This window comes from Chiloscyllium plagiosum, unplaced genomic scaffold, assembly GCF_037043375.1.
Source record: "Chiloscyllium plagiosum isolate Xiang-an unplaced genomic scaffold, Cpla_swu_hap1 HiC_scaffold_21, whole genome shotgun sequence".
NCBI lineage: Eukaryota > Metazoa > Chordata > Chondrichthyes > Orectolobiformes > Hemiscylliidae > Chiloscyllium > Chiloscyllium plagiosum.
Genome location: NW_028270159.1, coordinates 8,119,470 through 8,140,445, shown reverse-complemented (window position 1 = coordinate 8,140,445; position 20,976 = coordinate 8,119,470). Strand labels below are relative to the sequence as shown.

The following is a 20,976-nucleotide window of genomic DNA, read 5'->3' as shown; positions in this document are numbered from 1 at the left end:
CTCACTCCCCCCCCAACACCCCAGTCCCTCACTCCCCTAGTCCCTCACTCCCCCCCACACCCCCAGTCCCTCACTCCCCCCACACCCCCAGTCCCTCACTCCCCCCAACCCCCCAGTCCCTCACTCCCCCCAACCCCCCAGTCCCTCACTCCCCCCCAACACCCCAGTCCCTCACTCCCTTAGTCCCTCACTCCCCCCCAACCCCCCCAGTCCCTCACTCCCCCCCAACACCCCAGTCCCTCACTCCCCCCCCAACCCCCCCAGTCCCTCACTCCCCCCCAACCCCCCCAGTCCCTCACTCCCCCCCAACACCCCAGTCCCTCACTCCCCCAGTCCCTCACTCCCCCCCACACCCCCCAGTCCCTCACTCCCCCCCCCACACCCCCAGTCCCTCACTCCCCCCCCCCACACCCCCAGTCCCTCACTCCCCCCCCACACCCCCAGTCCCTCATTCCCCCCCAACACCCCAGTCCCTCACTCCCCCAGTCCCTCACTCCCCCCCAACACCCCAGTCCCTCACTCCCCCAGTCCCTCACTCCCCCCCAACCCCCCCAGTCCCTCACTCCCCCAGTCCCTCACTCCCCCCAACCCCCCCAGTCCCTCACTGCCCCCCTACACCCCCAGTCCCTCATTCCCCCCACCCTGTGTTCCCGGAGGCCCTCACTCACCCTGCACAGCCTGTGTCTCCATGCCCTGTGGGTGATTGGTGTCGAGCTGGTACAGTTGCTCAGGGTTAGGGCTGAACCTGGTCAGGACCTCACCCAGCTCCCACATCCGGTGTTTCAGCAGCTCCACCTAGGGAGGCGGGGGGGGGGGGGGGGAGAGGGGTGGAGAGAGAGAGGGGGTGGAGAGGGGAGGAAGGGGAGGAGAGAGGGGGAGGAGAGAGGGGGGTGGGGAGGAGAGGGGGGGAGGGGGAGTGGGGAGGAGAGAGGGGGGAGGGGGAGTGGGGGTGGGGAGGAGAGAGGGGGGAGGGGGAGTGGGGGTGGGGAGGAGAGAGGGGGAGGGAGGTAGGGGGGTGGGGGGATGGGGGGGTAAGGGGGGAAAGGAGGGGAGAGGGAGAGGGGGGTAGGGGGGGAGAGAGGGGGAGGAGAGAGGGGGAGAGAGGGGTGGAGAAAGAGGGGGGAGGGTGTAGAGGGGGAGGGTGTAGAGGGGGAGGGTGTAGAGGGGGAGGGGGTAGAGGGGGAGGGGGTAGAGGGGGAGGGGGGTAGAGGGGGAGGGGGGTAGAGGGGGGGGGGTAGAGGGGGAGGGGGGTAGAGGGGGAGGGGGAGATGGGGGAAGGGGGAGATGGGGGAGGGGGAGATGGGGGAGGGGGAGATGGGGGAGGGGGAGATGGGGGAGGGGGAGATGGGGGAAGGGGAGATGGGGGAAGGGGAGATGGGGGAAGGGGAGATGGGGGAGAGAGTGGGGGGAAGAGGAGGGGAGGGGGGGGATGGGGGGAAGAGGCGGGGAGAAGGGGGGAGAAGGGGGTGGAGAGGGGAGAGAGGGGGAGAGAGGGTAGAGGGAGGGGGGTAGAGGGGAGGGGGGTAGAAGGGGAGGGGGTAGAAGGGGAGGGGGGTAGAAGGGGAGGGGGGTAGAAGGGGAGGGGGGTAGAAGGGGAGGGGGGTAGAAGGGGAGGGGGTAGAAGGGGAGGGGGTAGAAGGGGAGGGGGTGGGGGGGGAGGGGGTGGGGGGAGAGGGGTAGGGGGGAGATGGGTAGAAAGGGAAGGGGGAGAGGGGGGGAAGGGGAGGGGGAGAGGGGGGGAAGGGGAGGGGGGAGAGGGGGGGAAGGGGAGGGGGGAGAGGTGGGGAAAGGGGAGGGGGGAGGGGGGAAAGGGGAGGTGGGAGAGGGGGGGAAAGGGAGGGGAGAGGGGGGAAAAGGGAGGGGGAGAGGGGGGAGAGGGGGGAGAGGGGGGAGGAGAGGGGTGAGGGGGGAGATGGGGGAAGAGAGGGGGGAGAGAGGAGGGAGAGGGGGGTGGGGGGAGAGAGGGGGGGAGAGAGGGGTGAGAGAGGGGGGAGAGAGGGGGGTGGAGAGAGGGGGAGGAGAGAGTGGGGGAGAGAGGGGGAGGAGAGAGGGGGAGGAGAGAGGGGGAGGAGAGAGGGGGAGGAGAGAGGGGGAGGAGAGAGGGGGAGGAGTGGGGGAGGAGAGAGGGGGAGAGAGGGTAGAGGGAGGGGGTAGAGGGGAGGGGGTAGAGGGGAGGGGTAGAAGGGGAGGGGGTTAGAAGGGGAGTGGGGTAGAAGGGGAGGGGGTAGAAGGGGAGGGGGTTAAGAAGGGGGAGGGGGGTAGAAGGGGAGGGGGTGGGGGGAGAGGGGTAGGGGGGAGATGGGTAGAAAGGGGAGGGGGAGAGGGGGGGAAGGGGAGGGGAGAGGGGGGGAAGGGGAGGGGGGAGAGGGGGGGAAAGGGGAGGGGGGAGGGGGGAGGGGGGAGGGGGGAAAGGGGAGGGGGGAGGGGGGAAAGGGGAGGTGGGAGAGGGGGGAAAAGGGAGGGGGAGAGGGGGGAAAAGGGAGGGGAGAGGGGGGAGGAGAGGGGTGAGGGGGGAGATGGGGGAAGAGAGGGGGGGAGAGGAGGGAGAGGGGGGTGGGGGGGGGGGAGAGGGGGGGAGAGAGGGGGGAGAGAGGGGTGGAGAGATGGGGGAGAGAGTGGGGAGAGAGGGGGAGGAGAGAGGGGGAGGAGGGGGGGAGGAGAGAGGGGGAGGAGAGAGGGGGAGGAGAGAGGGGGGGAGAGAGGGGGTGAGGCGGGTGACGGGGGGAGGGTGAGGGGGGGGGTGAGAGGGGGTGTAGAGGGGGGGAGAGATGGGGTGGTGAGAGGGGGAGGAGAGGGGGAGGAGAGGGGGAGGAGAGGGGGGAGGAGAGAGGGGGAGGAGAGAGGGGGAGGAGAGAGGGGGGGGAGGAGAGGGGGGTGAGGGGGGGAGGGTGAGGGGGGTGAGGGGGAGAGGGGGGAGGAGAGTGGGGGGAGGAGAGGGGGGAGGAGAGAGGGGGGAGGAGAGAGGGGGGAGGAGGGGGGAGGAGAGAGGGGGGAGGAGAGAGGGGGGAGGAGAGAGGGGGGAGGAGAGAGGGGGGAGGAGAGAGGGGGGAGGAGAGAGGGGGAGGAGAGAGGGGGAGGAGAGAGGGGGAGGAGAGAGGGGGAGGAGAGAGGGGGAGGAGGGAGGGGGGAGGAGAGAGGGGGGAGGAGAGGGGGGAGGAGAGGGGAGGAGAGGGGGGGGAGGAGAGAGGGGGGAGGAGAGAGGGGGGAGGAGAGAGGGGGGAGGAGAGGGGGGAGGAGAGAGGGGGGAGGAGGGGGGGGAGGAGAGGGGGGGAGGAGAGAGGGGGGAGGAGAGAGGGGGGAGGAGAGAGGGGGGAGGAGAGGAGGGGGAGGAGAGAGGGGGGAGGAGGGGGGGGAGGAGAGGGGGGAGGAGAGGGGGAGGAGAGAGGGGGGAGGAGAGGGGGAGGAGAGAGGGGAGAGGAGAGAGGGGGGAGGAGAGAGGGGGAGGAGAGAGGGGGAGGAGAGAGGGGGGGAGAGAGGGGGTGAGGGGGGGTGAGGCGGGTGACGGGGGGAGGTGAGGGGGGGTGAGAGGGGGTGAGAGATGGGGTGGTGAGGAGGGGGAGGTGAGAGGGGGAGGAGAGGGGGAGGAGAGGGGGAGGAGAGGGGGAGGAGAGGGGGAGGTGAGAGGGGGAGGAGAGAGGGGGAGGAGAGAGGGGGAGGAGAGAGGGGGAGGAGAGGAGGAGGAGGAGAGAGGGGGAGGAGGAGGGAGAGGGGGAGGGGAGAGGGGGAGGGAGAGGGGGAGGGGAGAGGGGGAGGGGGAGAGGGGGAGGGGAGAGGGGGAGGGGAGAGGGGGGAGGGGAGAGGGGGGAGGGGAGAGGTGGTAAGAGAGAGGGGTTAAGAGAGTCGGGGGTAAGAGAGTGGGGGAGGAGAGTGGGGAGGAAAGAGGGGGGGAGGAGAGAGGGAGGAGGAGAGAGGGGGGAGGAGAGAGGGGGGAGGAGAGAGGGGGGAGGAGAGAGGGGGAGGAGAGAGGGGGGAGGAGGAGAGGGGGGAGGAGAGAGGGGGAAGAGAGGGGTGAGCGGGGTGAGGGGGGTGAGGGGGGAGAGAGAGGGGGGAGCGAGGGGAGAGGGGGAGAGGTGGAGAGAGGAGAGAGAGGAGAGGGGGAGGAGAGAGGGAGGGAGGAGAGGGGGGCAGGAGAGGGGGGCAGGAGAGGGGGGCAGGAGGGGGGGGAGGACAGGTGGGGAGGAGAGGTGGGGAGGAGGAGAGAGGGGGGGAGGAGAGGGGGGGAGAGGAGAGAGGGGGGGAGGAGAGAGGGGGGGAGGAGAGAGGGGGGGAGGAGAGAGGGGGGGGAGGAGAGGGGGGGGGGAGGAGAGAGGGGGGAGGAGAGAGGGGGGGGAGGAGAGAGGGGGGGGGAGGAGAGAGGGGGGAAGGAGAGAGGGGGGGGAGGAGAGAGGGGGGAGGAGAGAGGGGGGGAGGAGAGAGGGGGGGAGGAGAGGGGGGGAGGAGAGAGAGGGGGAGGAGAGAGGGGAAGGAGGGGGGAGGAGAGAGGGGGGAGGAGAGAGGGGGAGGAGAGAGGGGGGAGGAGAGAGTTGGGAGGAGGGGGGGGAGGAGAGAGGGGGAGGAGGAGAGAGGGGGGGAGGAGAGGGGGGGAGGAGAGGGGGGAGGAGAGGGGGGGAGGAGAGGGGGGGAGGAGAGGGGGGGAGGAGAGGGGGGGAGGAGATGGTGGGCTGAGCGTGGAGAGAGCCGGGGAGAGAGGGTTGAGGGGGGGAGGGTGAGGGGGGAGAGAGGGGGGAGAGAGGGGGGAGAGGGGGGGAGAGAGGGGGGGGAGCGAGGGGGAAGTGAGGGGGGAGCGTGAGGGTGAGAGGGGGGAGGGGGGGAGAGGTGGGGAGAGGTGGAGAGAGGAGGGGGAGGAGAGGGGGGAGGAGAGAGGAGGGGGAGGAGGGGGGGGAGGAGAGAGGGGGGGAGGAGAGGGAGGAGAGAGGGGGGGAGGAGAGAGGGGGAGGAGAGACGGGGTAAGAGAGAGGGGGGAGGAGAGAGGGGGGAGGAGAGAGGGGGGAGGAGAGAGGGGGGAGGAGGAGAGAGGGGGGAGGAGAGAGGGGGGAGGAGAGAGGGGGGAGGAGGGGGGAGAGAGGGGGGAGGAGGGGGGAGGAGGGGGGTGGAGAAGAGGGGGGAGAAGGGGGGGGAGAGGGGGGCAGGTGAGGGGGAGGTGAGGAGAGAGGGGAGGAGGAGAGAGGGGGGGAGGAGAGAGGGGGGGAGGAGGAGGGGGGGAGGAGAGGGGAGAGGTGGGAGGAGAGAGGGGGAGGAGAGAGGGGGAGGAGAGAGGGGGGAGGAGAGAGGGGGGAGGAGGGGGGGGTGAGGGGGGTGAGGGTGAGGCGGGTGAGGGGGGGAGATACGGGGGAGAGAGGGGAGAGGTGGAGAGAGGAGGGGGAGGAGAGGGGGGAGGAGGAGAGAGGGGAGGAGGAGGGGGGGGAGGAGAGAGGGGGGGAGGAGAGAGGGGGGAGGAGAGAGGGGGGGAGGAGAGAGGGGGGAGGAGAGGGGGGGGAGGAGAGGAGGGGGGAGGAGAGGGGGGGGAGGAGAGGGGGGGGAGGAGAGAGGGGGGGAGGAGAGAGGGGGGGAGGAGAGAGGGGGGGGAGGAGAGGGGGGGAGCAGAGGGGGGGAGCAGAGGGGGGGAGGAGAGAGGGGGGGTGAGGGGGGAGGGTGAGGGGGGTGAGGGGGAGAGGGGGGAGGAGGAGAGGGGGGAGGAGGGGGGGGGAGCAGAGGGGGGGAGGAGAGGGGGGGGAGGAGAGAGGGGGGGTGAGGGGGGAGGGTGAGGGGGGTGAGGGGGAGAGGGGGGGAGGAGAGAGGCGGGAGGAGAGAGGGGGGAGGAGAGAGGGGGGAGGAGGGGGGGGAGGAGAGAGGGGGGAGGAGGGAGGGGGAGGAGAGGGGGGGAGGAGAGAGGGGGGAGGAGAGAGGGGGGAGGAGAGAGGGGGGAGGAGGGAGGGGGGAGGAGAGAGGGGGGAGGAGAGGGGGGGAGGAGAGAGGGGGGAGGAGAGAGGGGGAAATAATGTCTTGAGACTTGACCCTTCAGACACCCAAACCCCCTCCTCACACGTGGGATTGGGGCGGAGAGTTTTCTTGACCTCAGCCGCGTCACTGAACCCGTGGGCACCAATCCACACAGAGGGGCCGGAGGGCAGGAGCATCATTAAAGGTGGGAGACAGTGAAGAGGGTTCCACAGGAATGTTGGAGCTTCGAGCCCGAGGACATGGCCTGTCTTGATCAAGGAGGAGAGCAGGGATCCCTGGTGGGTTCAGGGGCCGGAGGAACGACAGAGAATACACAACAACAAGGTGAGGGAGGCACCCAACCACATCAGGAGCCAACCTCAATCAGTGAGCGCTGTGTGTGGATGGGGGAGGGGGGGGGGACGGGGGAGGGATAACTAAAGATTTGAGAGGCAGAGTCTCAGACGTTGTGATGGTTATGAAGCTCCAGACCACACTTCAGGAGGCAATTAAAACGTGGATGAAGGTTACTGCAGTCGATGAGCCGAGTGACCCGCAGCTAACTGCGGCTCCAACTCCAGCCCTCGGTGACCATTGCACGTACTCTCCTGTGAATAATCCTTTCAACCAGATGGACCGATCCCTCACCAGACCAGCACCTGCTGCCATTTCAGAGGGCGGCTGTGTGTCAACCCCATTGCTGTGGGTCTGGAGTCACGTGTAGGCCAGACCGGGTAAGGACGGCAGATTTCCCTCCCTAAAGGGCAAGAGTAAACCTGATGGGGGCTTGTCAACAATAGATGGACGGGGGGGGTGATGACTGAAAGATATTATCCTTGGACTCTTAATCCAGAGACCCAGGGTTCGAATCCCCTCCAGGCCTCTCCCTCCGGCCTGTGAGGGGCCTCTCCCTCCGGCCTGTGTGTGGGGCCTCTCTCCCTCCGGCCTGTGTGGGGCCTCTCCCTCCGGCCTGTGAGGGGCCTCTCCCTCCGGCCTGTGAGGGGCCTCTCCCTCCGGCCTGTGTGGGGCCTCTCCCTCCGGCCTGTGAGGGGCCTCTCCCTCCGGCCTGTGAGGGGCCTCTCTCTCCGGCCTGTGAGGGGCCTCTCTCTCTGGCCTGTGTGGGGCCTCTCTCTCTCTCTCCGGCCTGTGTGGGGCCTCTCTCTCTGGCCTGTGTGGGGCCTCTCTCTCTCTCTCTGGCCTGTGTCGGGCCTCTCTCTCTCTCTCCGGCCTGTGTCGGGCCTCTCTCTCTCTCTCCGGCCTGTGTGGGGCCTCTCTCTCTCTCTCCGGCCTGTGTGGGGCCTCTCTCTCTCTCTCCGGCCTGTGTGGGGCCTCTCTCTCTCCCTCCGGCCTGTGTGGGGCCTCTCTCTCTCCCTCCGGCCTGTGTGGCGCCTCTCTCTCTCTCTCTCTGGCCTGTGTGGGGCCTCTCTCTCTCTCTCTGGCCTGTGTGGGGCCTCTCTCTCTCTCTCTGGCCCGTGTGGGGCCTCTCTCTCTCTCTCTGGCCCGTGTGGGGCCTCTCTCTCTCTCTCTGGCCCGTGTGGGGCCTCTCTCTCTCTCTCTCCGGCCTGTGTGGGGCCTCTCTCTCTATCTGGCCTGTGTGGGGCCTCTCTCTCTCTCTCTGGCCTGTGTGGGGCCTCTCTCTCTCTCTCTGGCCCGTGTGGGGCCTCTCTCTCTCTCTCTGGCCCGTGTGGGGCCTCTCTCTCTCTCTGGCCCGTGTGGGGCCTCTCTCTCTCTCTGGCCCGTGTGGGGCCTCTCTCTCTCTCTCTCTCCGGCCTGTGTGGGGCCTCTCTCTCTATCTGGCCTGTGTGGGGCCTCTCTCTCTCTCTCTGGCCTGTGTGGGGCCTCTCTCTCTCTCTCTCTGGCCTGTGTGGGGCCTCTCTCTCTCTCTCTGGCCTGTGTGGGGCCTCTCTCTCTCTCTCTGGCCTGTGTGGGGCCTCTCTCTCTCTCTCTGGCCTGTGTGGGGCCTCTCTCTCTCTCTCTGGCCTGTGTGGGGCCTCTCTCTCTCCCTCCGGCCTGTGTGGGGCCTCTCTCCCTCCGGCCTGTGTGGGGCCTCTCCCTCCGGCCTGTGTGGGGCCTCTCCCTCCGGCCTGTGTGGGGCCTCTCCCTCCGGCCTGTGTGGGGCCTCTCCCTCCGGCCTGTGTAGGGCCTCTCCCTCCGGCCTGTGTGGGGCCTCTCTCCCTCCGGCCTGTGTGGGGCCTCTCCCTCCGGCCTGTGTGGGGCCTCTCTCTCCGGCCTGTGAGGGGCCTCTCCCTCCGGCCTGTGTGGGGCCTCTCCCTCCGGCCTGTGAGGGGCCTCTCTCTCTCTCTCCGGCCTGTGTGAGGCCTCTCCCTCCGGCCTGTGTGGGGCCTCTCTCTCTCCCTCTGGCCTGTGTGTGAGGGGCCTCTCCCTCTGGCCTGTGTGTGAGGGGCCTCTCCCTCTGGCCTGTGTGTGAGGGGCCTCTCCCTCTGGCCTGTGTGTGAGGGGCCTCTCCCTCTGGCCTGTGTGTGAGGGGTCTCTCTCCCCTCCGGCCTGTGTCTGGGAGCTCCATTCCCGTACCTCGAGTTGGACCAGGTTGTAGCAGGTTGGACACAGCTGGCAGTGAAAGGTCGAAGCCTCGTAGTAATAATTCTCCTGGCACTGTTCACACTTCCTTCCCACGAAGCCAGTCTTACACAGACAGGAGCCGTCCCCCAGGCACTGCATCCCCACGGACCCCAGTGGAGAGCAGTCACACGCTGCAGGACAGACAGAGAGAGAGAGAGAGAGACACTGAGGTAAGGGAGGCCGCTCTGGGAGCTGGGGGGTCATTGACCAGGTGGAAGACTCCAATTAAACATGGTTCGCCAGTGACCCACTCATGCCCCCTCCCTCCCCCGCATTGGGCCTTTCCCGCTCTCCCCCTGCATGCATGCACACCCCCTTTCCCCTCACCCCTACTGGGCCTTGCCTGGACATCCCCCCCATTGGATTCCCTCCCCTGCCCCCACCATTGGACCTTCCCCACCCCCCCAAAATTTGGCCTTCCCAGCGTGACCCCCCTTGGATTTCCCAGTGCACCCCCCCCCTCCCCACATTGGACCTTCCCCACGACTCCTCTTCACCCCCTCCCCAATTCCCTGCCCCCTCCTCACGGCCTGCTGGTGGTCTGATTTATGGTTAGAGCCTGGTGTAGAGTTTTGAAGAAAAACCCAATGAAAGCAGCCGGCACAACGCGGGGGCCGGAGCCAAAGTTCACAGGGAGCTCTCGGTGGGGGGAGGGGTCGGGCACCAGAGAGACACCGAGAGTTCAGGCCCTGGCCCTGGCAGTAACCCAGCCGGGGGGGGTGGGAGAGGCTCCAGGCCAGATGCTACCAGCTCAGACTGATGATGGGCCAGACCCTGACACGTCTCCACAATCCCCCCCACCCTGGGCTGGCCCCTGGGGGCGCTCCCCAGCTCCCAATCCCTCTGGAGTCAATCTTCTGGACGTAGGGGAGATCAACAGCGATGCCCCACACAGTCAAAGAGCTAGACAACAGTCTCAGTTCAGCTGTGAGGAGTTGCTGGCTGAGCAGACCCCGCCAGTAACGGGAAGGGGAGGGTTAAACACCCGTTGGATTAATTACCTTGACAGCCCCACTCAGAGAGGTCAAAGTAACCCCGTTGGCATCGATCACATGCCCGGCCTTCAACACCAGGCCGGCAGTTACACTGCCCAGTCTGTCCCTGGCAGAAACTGTTCCGTGATCCCAGGGGGTGGCAGGCACAGCTGGAATAAAAACATGAACATCCGTGAGAGAGAGAGACATATAAAGAGGGAGGAGAGAGAGAGAGAGACACGGACAGGGAGAGAGATGGGGGCGGGTGGGGGGAGAGACAGAGAGACAAAGACAGAGAGGGGGAGAGAGAGAAAGACAGATAGACAGAGAGGGCGCGTCAGTATGTTCAAGACGGAGTTAAACACAGCTTTAACAAAAGAGTTGTGGGGTTATTGGGTAAGATCAGCAGGAAAGGAGAGTTAAGGCAACAACCAGCCCTCGAAGGGCTGAAGGGCCTCTTATTCCTCCTCCTAATGTGGGGGAGACGTAATCACCACCGACGCTCAGTATCAGCGGGGTGTACCATCTACAAGATGCGCTGCTGAAACTCAGCAAAGTTCCTCAGGCAGCAGCTTCCAAACCCACGCCCACCTCCATCTAGAAGGACAAGAGCAACAGATACATGGGAACACCACCCCCTACAAGTTCCCCTCCGAGCCACTCCCCATCCTGACTTGGAAATATATCGCCGACCCTTCACTGTCGCTGGGTCAAAGTCCTGGAATTCCCTCCCTAAGGGCATTGTGGGTCAACCCACAGCAGGTGGACTGCAGCGGTTCCAGAAGGCAGCTCACCCCCACCTTCTCAAGGGGCAACTAGGGACGGGTAATAAATACTAGGCCCAGCCAGTAATGCCCATGTCCCATGGATACAATAAAATAAACCTCTCAGTAAAGGAGGGGGTTCAACGGGGAGTGGTGAGGGAGGGGGAGGGGGAGAGTTCACTTGGTGACAGAGACTGGGGGGCAAATAGAAAGGGTTGCAATTTTTTGGCATTGACACAAGATGGATAATCAGTTGAGTGTGTCCAGTAATCTATCTATCTCCATGGTAACGTTGTCCCAATATCTCAGAGATAGTTCATTGGCTACTGCAAGGATCAGCCAGCCTTTGTGGGCGGCACGGTGGTACAGGGGTTAGCACTGCTGCCTCACAGCGCCAGAGACCCGGGTTCAATTCCCGACTCAGGCGACTGACTGTGTGGAGTTTGCACGTTCTCCCCGTGTCTGCGTGGGTTTCCTCCGGGTGCTCCGGTTTCCTCCCACAGTCCAAAGATGTGCAGGTCAGGTGAATTGGCCATGCTAAATTGCCCATAGTGTTAGGTAAGGAGTAAATGTAGGGGAATGGGTCTGGGTGGGTTGCGCTTCGGCAGGTCGGTGTGGACTTGTTGGGCCGAAGGGCCTGTTTCCACACCGTAAGTAATCTAATCTTCTCACTGAGAAGTGACCAATCTCCCACACACCACCCCATTCCCCCCACCAGTCCTCTTTCCTATTGGTTACCTGAGGCACCCCATTGTGGGTCGCATGTCATAGTAACCAGGCTCGCACTGGCTGCAATCTCGGCCAATCACGTGGGGCAGACACTCACACTGGCCACGCCCAGGGTCACAGGTCTGAAGCCCATTGGTTGAGCCAATGGGATGACAGGCGCATGCTGCAGACAAAATAAAGATGGAGATCCAGTGACTCTGAGTAACACATTGGAGCCATAACATCCAACTCACAGTGTGGCTAAAGACCATTCACACAGTGTTCCTGCCCCACACTGCTCTCTTCACCTCTGCCCTCAGGGCAGTGTTTAATACAGCTTTCACCCTGGATTACATTAACACAGCTGACTCTGATCATGGTGGCTCAGTGGTTAGCGCTGCCACCTCACGGCGCCAGGGACCCTCGGGTGACTGTCTGTGTGGCGTTTGCACATTCTCCCCATTGGCAAGGGGTTGGGAAGCTGAGCTACAGATCAGATGATGGAGTAGTTAGTGAACAGCCAGATACAGCGTGCAGAGAGTCTGTGGGGACGGATGGGCACTCGATAGGGCAACGTTGTAGTCAGTGTGATGGGTTGATGTGTGTCTATTTTAAAGGAACAAGTGTCAGCAATAAAGATGATAAACTCAGAGCATGGATCAGTACTTGGAATGGTGTGTTGTGGCATTGACCTGACAAGGGAGTCGCGGAGGGAATGGTCTTTACAGAAAGTGGATAGGGGATGGGGAGGGAAATGTATCTCTGGGGGTGGGGTCCGTTTGTAGGTGGCAGAAATGGCAGAGGATGATACGATGTACACGGAGTTTGGTGAGGCCTGGGGTTCTGTTCTTGTTGCAGTTGGAGTATGATGCAGATGGGGGTGGGGAGGGCCAATCTATCTCTGGTGGTGACACAGAATGCAGATGGGGGTGGGGAGGGCCAATCTATCTCTGGTGGTGACACAGAATGCAGATGGGGGTGGGGAGGGCCAATATATCTCTGGTGGTGACACAGAATGCAGATGGGGGTGGGGAGGGCCAATATATCTCTGGTGGTGACACAGAATGCAGATGGGGGTGGGGAGGGCCAATCTATCTCTGGTGGTGACACAGAATGCAGATGGGGGTGGGGAGGGCCAATATATCTCTGGTGGTGACACAGAATGCAGATGGGGGTGGGGAGGGCCAATATATCTCTGGTGGTGACACAGAATGCAGATGGGGGTGGGGAGGGCCAATATATCTCTGGTGGTGACACAGAATGCAGATGGGGTGGGGAGGGCCAATATATCTCTGGTGGTGACACAGAATGCAGATGGGGGTGGGGAGGGCCAATATATCTCTGGTGGTGACACAGAATGCAGATGGGGGTGGGGAGGGCCAATATATCTCTGGTGGTGATACAGAATGCAGATGGGGGTGGGGAGGGCCAATCTATCTCTGGTGGTGACACAGAATGCAGATGGGGGTGGGGAGGGCCAATATATCTCTGGTGGTGATACAGAATGCAGATGGGGGTGGGGAGGGCCAATCTATCTCTGGTGGTGACACAGAATGCAGATGGGGGTGGGGAGGGCCAATATGCAGCAAGGCTGATTATAGGGAAGCCATATTGGATTTGGTGCTTGGTAACGAACCATGCCAGGTATCCAATCTCTCGGTGGGAGAGCATTTCGGTGATAGCGTTCACAACTCCCTGACCTTTACTATACCCATGGAGAGGGATAGGAGCAGATGGTATGGGAAAGTATTTAATTGGGGGAGGGGGAATTACAATGCTATCAGGCAGGCCCTATCTGGGCCCTAAATTGGGAACAGATGTTCTCAGGGAAACACACAACAGAAATATGGAGGTTGTTTGGGGAGCAGTTGCTGATAGTGCTGGACAAGGTTGTCCCACTGAGGCAAGGAAAGGATGGTAGGGTGAAGGCACCTTGGGTGACTAGGGATGTGGAACATCTAGTCAAGAGGAAGGAAACTTACTTAAGTTTGAGGGGGCAAGGATCAGACTGGGCTCTATAGGGCTACAAGGTAGCCAGGAAGGAACTGAAGAATGGACTTAGGAGAGCTAGAAGGGGCATGAAAAAGGTCCACTGGGTCGGATTAAGGAAAACCCTAAGGCATTCTACACTAATGTGAGGAACAAGAGGATGGCCAGAGTGAGGGTGGGGCTGATCAGGGATAGTGGAGGGAACATGTGCCCAGAGTTGGGGGAGGTCCTTAATGAAGACTTTGTTTCAGTATTCACTACTGCGAGGGACCTTGGTGTTTCGGAGGACAGCGTGAAACAGGCTGATATGCTCAAATAGGTTGATGTTCAGAAGGAGGATGTGCTGAAAACTTTGAAAAACATAATGAACCACACGGGCCACACGGGATATACCCTCGGTTCCTACAGGAAGCGAGGGAAGAGATTGCTGCACCTTTGGTGAGGATCTTTGTGTCCTCACTGTCCACTGGGGTAGTGCCCAATGATTGGAGGGTGGCAAATGTTATCCCCTTGTTCAAGAAAGGGAATAGGGATAATCCTGGGAATTACACCAGTCAGCCTTACATCAGTGGTGGGAAAAGTATTGGAGAGTATTCTGAGAGACAGGATGTATGATTATTGGGGAAAATCATAGTTTGATTAGAGATAGTCAGCATGGCTTTGTGAAGGGCAGGTCATACCTCTCAAACCTTGAATTATTTGGGGATGTGACAAAACATGTTGATGAAGGTAAAGCAGTGGATGTGGTGTACATGGATTTTATCAATGTATTTGATGAGATTCCCCATGGTAGGCTTGGTCAGTAAGTAAGGAGGCATGAGATACAGGGAAACCTGTCTGTCTGGATACAGAATTGACTGGCCCATAGAAGACAGAGGGTGATGGTAGCTCAACAGTATTCAGCCTGGAGCTAGGTGATCAGTGGTGTTCCGCAGGGATCGGTTCTGGGACCTCTGCTCTTTGTGATTTTTATAAATGACTTGGACAAGGAAGTGGAAGGGTGGGTTAGTACGTTTGCCGATGACACAAAGGTTGCTGGAGTTGTGGATAGTGTGGAGGGCTGTTGTAGTTTGCGATGGGACATTGATAAGATGCAGAACTGTGCTGATAAGTGGCAGATGAGTTCAACCAGGAAAAGTGTGAAGTCATTCACTTTGGAAGGGTGAATTTGAATGCAGACTTCAGGGCAACAGAGGGATCTTGGGGTCCATGTCCACAGATCCCGCAAATTGCCACCCAAGTTGATAGGGTTGTTAAGAAGGCTTAAGATGTTTTGGCTTTCATTAGGGGAATGAGTTTCAGAGCTGCAAGGTTATGCTGCAGCTCTATAGAGTCCTGGTTAGACCACACTTGGAATATTGTGTTCAGTTCTGGTTGTCTCATTATAGCCAAGATGTGGAAGCTTTAGAGAGGGTGCAGAGGAGATTTACCAGGATGCTGGCTGGACTGGAGGGCATGCCTTATGAAGAGAGGTTGAGGGAGCCAGAGCTTTTCTCATTGGAGCGAAGGAGGATGAGAGGTGACGTGATAGAGGTGTACACGATATTGAGAAGCATAGATAGAGTGGACAGCTAAAGACTTTTTCCCATGGCGGAAATGTCTATCACAAGGGGGCATAATTGTAAGGTAATTGGAGGAAGGTTGAGGGGAGATACCAGAGGTATGTTCTTTACACAGAGTGTGGTGGGTGCGTGGAATGCGCTGCCAGTGGCGGTAGAGTCAGATGCATTAGGGACATTTAAGCGACTCTTGGATAGGCACATCGAAGATAGATAGTACAATGTAGGGTATGTAGATTAGTCTGATCTTAGAAGGATAAAAGGCCAGCACAACATCGAGGGCCGAAGGGCCTGTACTGTGCTGAACTGTTGTACGTTCAGCAATATTAAGACACACATTTGGAACGGTGGGGGTGGTCTTGAACCTGGGGCTCCTAGCCCAGAAGTAAGGACACTACCACTGTGCCACAAGAGCTAGTGCACAGATTTTAGTATCTGGTGCCTCAGGGAATGTTAAGCTCCTAATAACCAAAAAAAGCTGTGGGTCCACAAGCCGTCAGAAGATTGGCTCATTGCTTTTCATCTGCTCTAAAGTCATTTGCCCAGAAAAGAATAACATATTCTTTCCAAATACTGAGGCCAATCTTCGGTGGCAGGATTGAATGGGAAAATCTTCCCAAATAACGGCATGATGCCCCAACTCAAAGACGGCTGATGTGAGCGACTTTCTTCAGGAGCGTATTTTTTTGTCTCTCATCACCCGTGAAATCATTCTACATTGTCCGGTATCCCATCACCAAGTTCCCCTTTATTTACTTGAGAAGTGTCCTGGACACTGGGAGGGCCAGCTCTGAGGGAACAGAACCTCTGACACTCCTGTTTATATCTGTCAGCCAGGGCTCCCTGATTGGACCAGATTAACAGCCCCAATCAGGGAACTCCTATTCTATGAGGTCCACCCAGCTGACCTATCATAACATCCACTTGAAACATGGCATTCTTGCATTGGTCCTGATGAATGCTAGAGGTGAATTTCTATCAACATTGCCTCTCTTTCAGCACGATGAACAAACGTGTGTCGTAGTTAGAAAGAGTCACAACAATATTATTAAATTGGAAGGATATTATTAAATTGGAAAGACTACAGAAAAGATTTACAAGGATGTTGCCAGGGTTGGAGGATCTGAGCTACAGGGAGAGGCTGAACAGGCTGGGGCTGTTTTCCCTGGAGCATCGGTGGCTGAGGGGTGACCTTATAGAGGCTTACAAAATCATGAAGGGAATGGATAGGATAAATAGACAAAGTTTTTTCCCTGGGGTCGGGGAGTCCAGAACTAGAGGGCATAGGTTTAGGGTGAGAGGGGAAAGATATAAAAGAGACCTAAGGGGAAACTTTTTCACACAGAGGGTGGTGTGTGTATGGAATGAGCTGCTGGAGGAAGTGGTGGAGGCTGGTACAATTACAACATTTAAGAGGCATTTGGATGGGTATATGAATAGGAAGGGTTTGGAGGGATATGGGCCGGGTGCTGGCAGGTGGGACTAGATTGGGTTGGGATGTCTGGTCGGCATGGATGGGTTGGACCGAAGGGCCTGTTTCCATGCTGTCTGACTCTTATAACAGTTTGATCCTGGTTTAATGCACACATACTCTCACTCTCTAACACACTCTCACACTCGTGGAACGATACACTCATTGTTTCAATTCACAAGGATCTGGGCTAACACTTTGCAGCTTCTGTAACTCGCTCCCTCGCCTGCGGAACATTCTAGAAGCCTCGTGTGAAGTCCTCACTCACGTTGGCACTTTCCAGCTGGGCTGGGGGCCAGAGCATTTCCATAGAATCCGTCCTCACACATATCGCAGTAATGGCCCACCGTGTGGAACAAGCATTTCAGACACTGTCCTGTCACCGGATCGCAGTTCCCCACGGCGTTCGGATCGGTATTCCCGTTACACTGACACCGGCTGCATGGGCGGACAAACCCCTGCCAAAGGCCCAGTGGGTCACCATAGAAACCATCGTCGCACGTTTCACAACGCATGCCTGGGGAGGGAGGGAGAGACAGAGGGAGAGAAGGAGAGTGACATAGAGTCAGGGAGAGAGAGAGGAAGTGCGAAAGAGAGTAAGAGAGAGCTCATTAGAAAAAGTGAGCGTGGGAAAGAGAGCGAGCAAGAGAAATAGAGAGAGTGAGAGAAATAAAGAGAAAGGATGTGCCAGAGAGACAGAAAGAGAGAGAGAGTGAGAAAGAGAGAGAGGAAGAGAAAGGAAGTGCCAGAGACAGAAAGAGAGAGAGTGAGTGAGAAAGAGAGAGTGAGTGAGAGAGAGAGAGTGAGTGAGAGGAAGAGAAAGGATGTGCCAGAGAGACAGAAAGAGAGAGAGAGTGAGAGAGAGAGAGAGTGAGAGAGAGAGAGAGAGGAAGAGAAAGGAAGTGCCAGAGACAGAAAGAGAGAGAGTGAGTGAGAAAGAGAGAGTGAGTGAGAGTGAGAGAGAGAGAGAGAGGAAGAGAAAGGAAGTGCCAGAGACAGAAAGAGAGAGAGAGTGAGAGAGAGAGAGGAAGAGAAAGGAAGTGCCAGAGAGACAGAAAGAGAGAGTGAGAAAGAGAGAGAGTGAGTGAGAGAGAGAAAGAGAATGGAAGTGCCAGAGAGAGAGAAAGAGAGTGTGAGAAAGAGAAAGAGAGACAGACAGACAGAGAAAAACACAAAGATAAAGAATCAGATAGAGAGAAAGTGACAAAGGTAGAGAGTGAGAGAGAGAGCATGCAAGTGATAGACAGAGACAGACAGGGAAGGGGGAGGTGGGGGAGGAGAAGATCAGGAGAGTGATTAAAACATTCAATAAAAATCACCAGGGCACCAACTCAGAAAAGTCAGCTTTAAACCTGAGAAGTTCCCAACAATCAATGAGAGAATAATTTCAGAATTTTACAGTTTAACAAAGGATCACCCAATCTCCAGGAATTCAGGTGTAATTCCAGGTCACTGTGTAAACAACTCTGAGAGTAAAATCAGAGACATTTCATTGCTTTAAAAACGGTTTCTTTCAATTCCCGTGAAGCAGGTGAAGGGTCGCAGTCCCTGGACACCGATTGGTTCCTTAACCTCGGTTTACGTGTGTGTCGGGGAAGGGGAAGAGGAGAAGGGGAAGGGGAAGGAAAGGGGTAGGGAGCAAGGAGGGAAGGGGAAAGGGGGAAGGGGAAAGGGAAGGGGATGGGGGAAGGGGGAGGGGGAAGGGGAAAACTGGAAGGGAGGAAGGAGGGAGCAGGATGAGATAATCCAGTTCACCGGGTCAGGAATATGGCCCATGGTCACTAACCCCTCCTCACTTCCTGATCACCCAACAGTATCCCTGAGACCGCTCAGTCCCTCTAGTGGGTTACTCAGTCATTTACTCCCACCCACTGAATTTACTCCGCCTCACTGAATTTGACCCAGAAACCTAAAGCCAGTAATAACTGGAAGCTGAATCCCAGCGTGGATCATATTCTGTGTTTTCAAATCAGGATCAGATCCTGCTCCTTCATTCTCAGGATGTCTGTGATATTACACTCCCCCACCCCGCTCCGATAAACCTTCTGACAGCCTTTACCCCCAGATGGTGATGGCTAGGACGAGGGGACATAGCTGTAAACTGAGGGGTGATAGATATAGGACAGATTATGTCAGAGGTAGTTTCTTTACTCAGAGAGTAGTAGGGTATGGAATGTGCTGCCTCCAACAGTAGTAGACTCGCCAACTTTAAGGGCATTTAAATGATCATTGGATAAATAAATGGATGAGAATGGAATAGTGTACGTTAGATGGGCTTCAGATTGGTTCCACAGTTCGGCGCAACATTGAGGGCCGAAGGGCCTGTACAGCGCTGTAATGTTCTATGTTCTCTGAAGTGCCCACAGGACACAGTTTTGTGACAAAGGGAGAGTTAGGCACACTCTCTGACCACGTGGTTCATGTCTACACCAGAGAGTTTACCTCTCTCTGACCAACAGGGATTTTTAATGAGATGGGGTGGGTCCTTTGGAGATGAGTAATCCAGAGAGTCAGCCTGATGTCCTGGGGTCATGGGTCTGAATGTCCGCCCCCCCCCTCCTCCCCACTGCAGCAGCTGGAGGAGTTTAAATTCAATTCGGACATTCAGAATTGAGAGTCAGTCTCAGTAAAAGTGACCATGAAACTACCTTTGGTTTTTCTAAACCCCATCTGGGTCACCAATGACCTTCAGGGAAGTGAACACGGCTGACCTCACTACACACCTCCCCTTCTCACCCCTCTCCTCCCCTCCCAACCTCAACACTCCCCTCTTCACCCCTATCCTTTCCATCTCAACACTTCCCTCCCCTCCCCTCTCTTCCCCTCCCCTCTCCACCTGAACAGTCCCCTCCTCTCCCCACGCCTCCCCTCCCCTCTTCTTCCCTCGCCTCTTCACCCCTTCACATGCCACCCCTCCACACCCCTCCCCTTGCCTACCCTCCCCACACCATGTGTCTGTGTGTGTGTGTGAGTGTGTGTCTGTGCGTGGGGACGTGCGTGTGTGTGTCTGTGCGTGGGGACGTGTGTGTGTGTGTGTGTGTGTGCGTGGGGACATGCATGTGTGTCTGTGCGTGGGGACATGCATGTGTGTGTCTGTGTGTGGGGACGTGCGTGTGTGTGTGTCTGTCTGTGCATGGGGACGTGTGTGTGTGCGTGCGCGTGGGGACGTGTGTGTGTGTGTCGTGTCTGTGTGTGGGGACGTGTATGTGCGTGTGTGTCTGTGCGTGGGGACGTGTGTGTGTGTGTGCGCGCGCGCATGGGGACATGTGTGTGCGCACGTGGGGACATGCGTGTGCGTATCTGTGCGTGGGGACGTGTATGTGTGTCTGTGTGTGTCTGTGCGTGGGGACGTGTGTGTCTGTGCATGGGGACATGTATGTGCATGTGTGTCTGTGTGTGGGGATGTGTGTGTGTGTCTGTGCGAGGGGACGTGTGTGTCTGTGCGTGGGGACGTGTGTGTGCATGTGTGTCTGTGCGTGGGGACGTGTATGTGCGTCTGTGTGTGTCTGTGCGTGGGAATGTGTGTGTGTGTGTCTGTGCGTGGGGACGTGTGTGTGTCTGTGCGTGGGGATGTTTATGTGCGTGTGTGTCTGTGCATGGACACGTGTATGTGTGTATCTGTGCGTGGGGATGCGTGTGTGTCTGTGTGTGGAGACATGTGTGTCTGTGTGTGGGGACGTGTATGTGCGTGTGTGTCTGTGCTTGGGGACATGTGTGTGTGTGCGTGGGGGCGTGTGTGTGTCTGTGCGTGGGGACGTGTGTGTGTGTCTGTGCGTGGGGACGTGTGTGTATGTCTGTGTGTGAGGACGTGTATGTGTGTCTGTGTGTGTCTATGCGTGGGGACGTGTGTACGTGTCTGTGTGTGTCTATGCGTGGGGACGTGTGTGTGCGTGTGTGACTGTGCGTGGGGACGTGTGTATGTCTGTGTGAGGGGACGTGTGTGTCTGTGCGTGGGGACGTGTATGTGCATGTGTGACTGTGCGTGGGGACGTGTGTTTGTGTGACTGTGCGTGGGGACTTGTGTGTGTGTCTGTGCGTGGGGACGTGTGTGTGTGTCTGTGCGTGGGGACGTGTGTGTGTATCTGTGCGTGGGGACGTGTGTGTGTATCTGTGTGTGGGGACGTGTGTGTGTGTCTGTACATGGGAACGTGTGTGTGTATCTGTGCGTGGGGACGTGTGTTTGTATCTGTGCGAGGGGACGTGTGTGTGTGTGTATCTGTGCGTGGGGACGTGTGTGTGTGTCTGTGCGTGGGGATGTGTATGTGTGTATCTGAGCGTGGGGATGTGTATGTGTGTATCTGTGCTTGGGGACGTGTATGTGCGCATGTGTCTGTGCGTGGGGACGTGTATGTGTGTCTGTGTGTGGGGACGTGTGTGTGTGTCTGTACATGGGAACGTGTGTGTGTATCTGTGCGTGGGGACGTGTGTTTGTATCTGTGCGAGGGGACGTGTGTGTGTGTGTATCTGTGCGTGGGGACGTGTGTGTGTGTCTGTGCGTGGGGACGTGTGTGTGTATCTGTGCGTGGGGACGTGTGTGTGTATCTGTGCGTGGGGACGTGTGTGTGTCTGTGCGTGGGGACGTGTGTGAGTGTCTGTGCGTGGGTGCGTGTGTGTGTGTCTGTGCGTGGGTGCGTGTGTGTGTGTCTGTGCGTGGGTGCGTGTGTGTGTGTGTGTCTGTGCGTGGGGACATGTGTGTGTGCGCGCGCGTGTGTGTGTGTCTGTTTGTGTGTGTGTGTGTGTATGTGGGGACGTGTGTGCATCTGTGCTTGGGGACATGTGTGTGTGTGGGGACATGCGTGTGTGTCTGTGCGTGGGGACGTGTGTGTGTGTGTCTGTACGTGGGAACCTGTGTGTGTATCTGTGCGTGGGGACGTATGTTTGTATCTGTGCGTGGGGACGTGTGTGTCTGTGCGTGGGGACGTGTGTGTGTGTCTGTGCGTGGGTGTGTGTGTCTGTGCGTGGGGACGTGTGTGTGTGTCTGTTTGGGGAGAGGTTTGTGTGTCTGTGTGTGG

At 59.1% G+C, this 20,976-nt stretch overlaps 1 protein-coding gene across 1 annotated transcript in view; it reads right to left on the bottom strand.

The window, feature by feature from the left end:
• Nucleotides 1-20,976, bottom strand: part of LOC122564978 (laminin subunit gamma-3-like) — a 218,008-nt gene that overhangs the window by 70,882 nt on the left and 126,150 nt on the right. The window contains exons 14-18 of the mRNA XM_087998211.1: nucleotides 16,233-16,481; nucleotides 10,976-11,129; nucleotides 9,501-9,643; nucleotides 8,452-8,630; nucleotides 669-795 (exon numbers count right to left, since the gene is read on the bottom strand). Of these exons, the coding sequence (XP_087854337.1) occupies nucleotides 669-795; nucleotides 8,452-8,630; nucleotides 9,501-9,643; nucleotides 10,976-11,129; nucleotides 16,233-16,481 (852 nt within the window). The remainder of the gene's footprint in view (nucleotides 1-668; nucleotides 796-8,451; nucleotides 8,631-9,500; nucleotides 9,644-10,975; nucleotides 11,130-16,232; nucleotides 16,482-20,976) is intronic.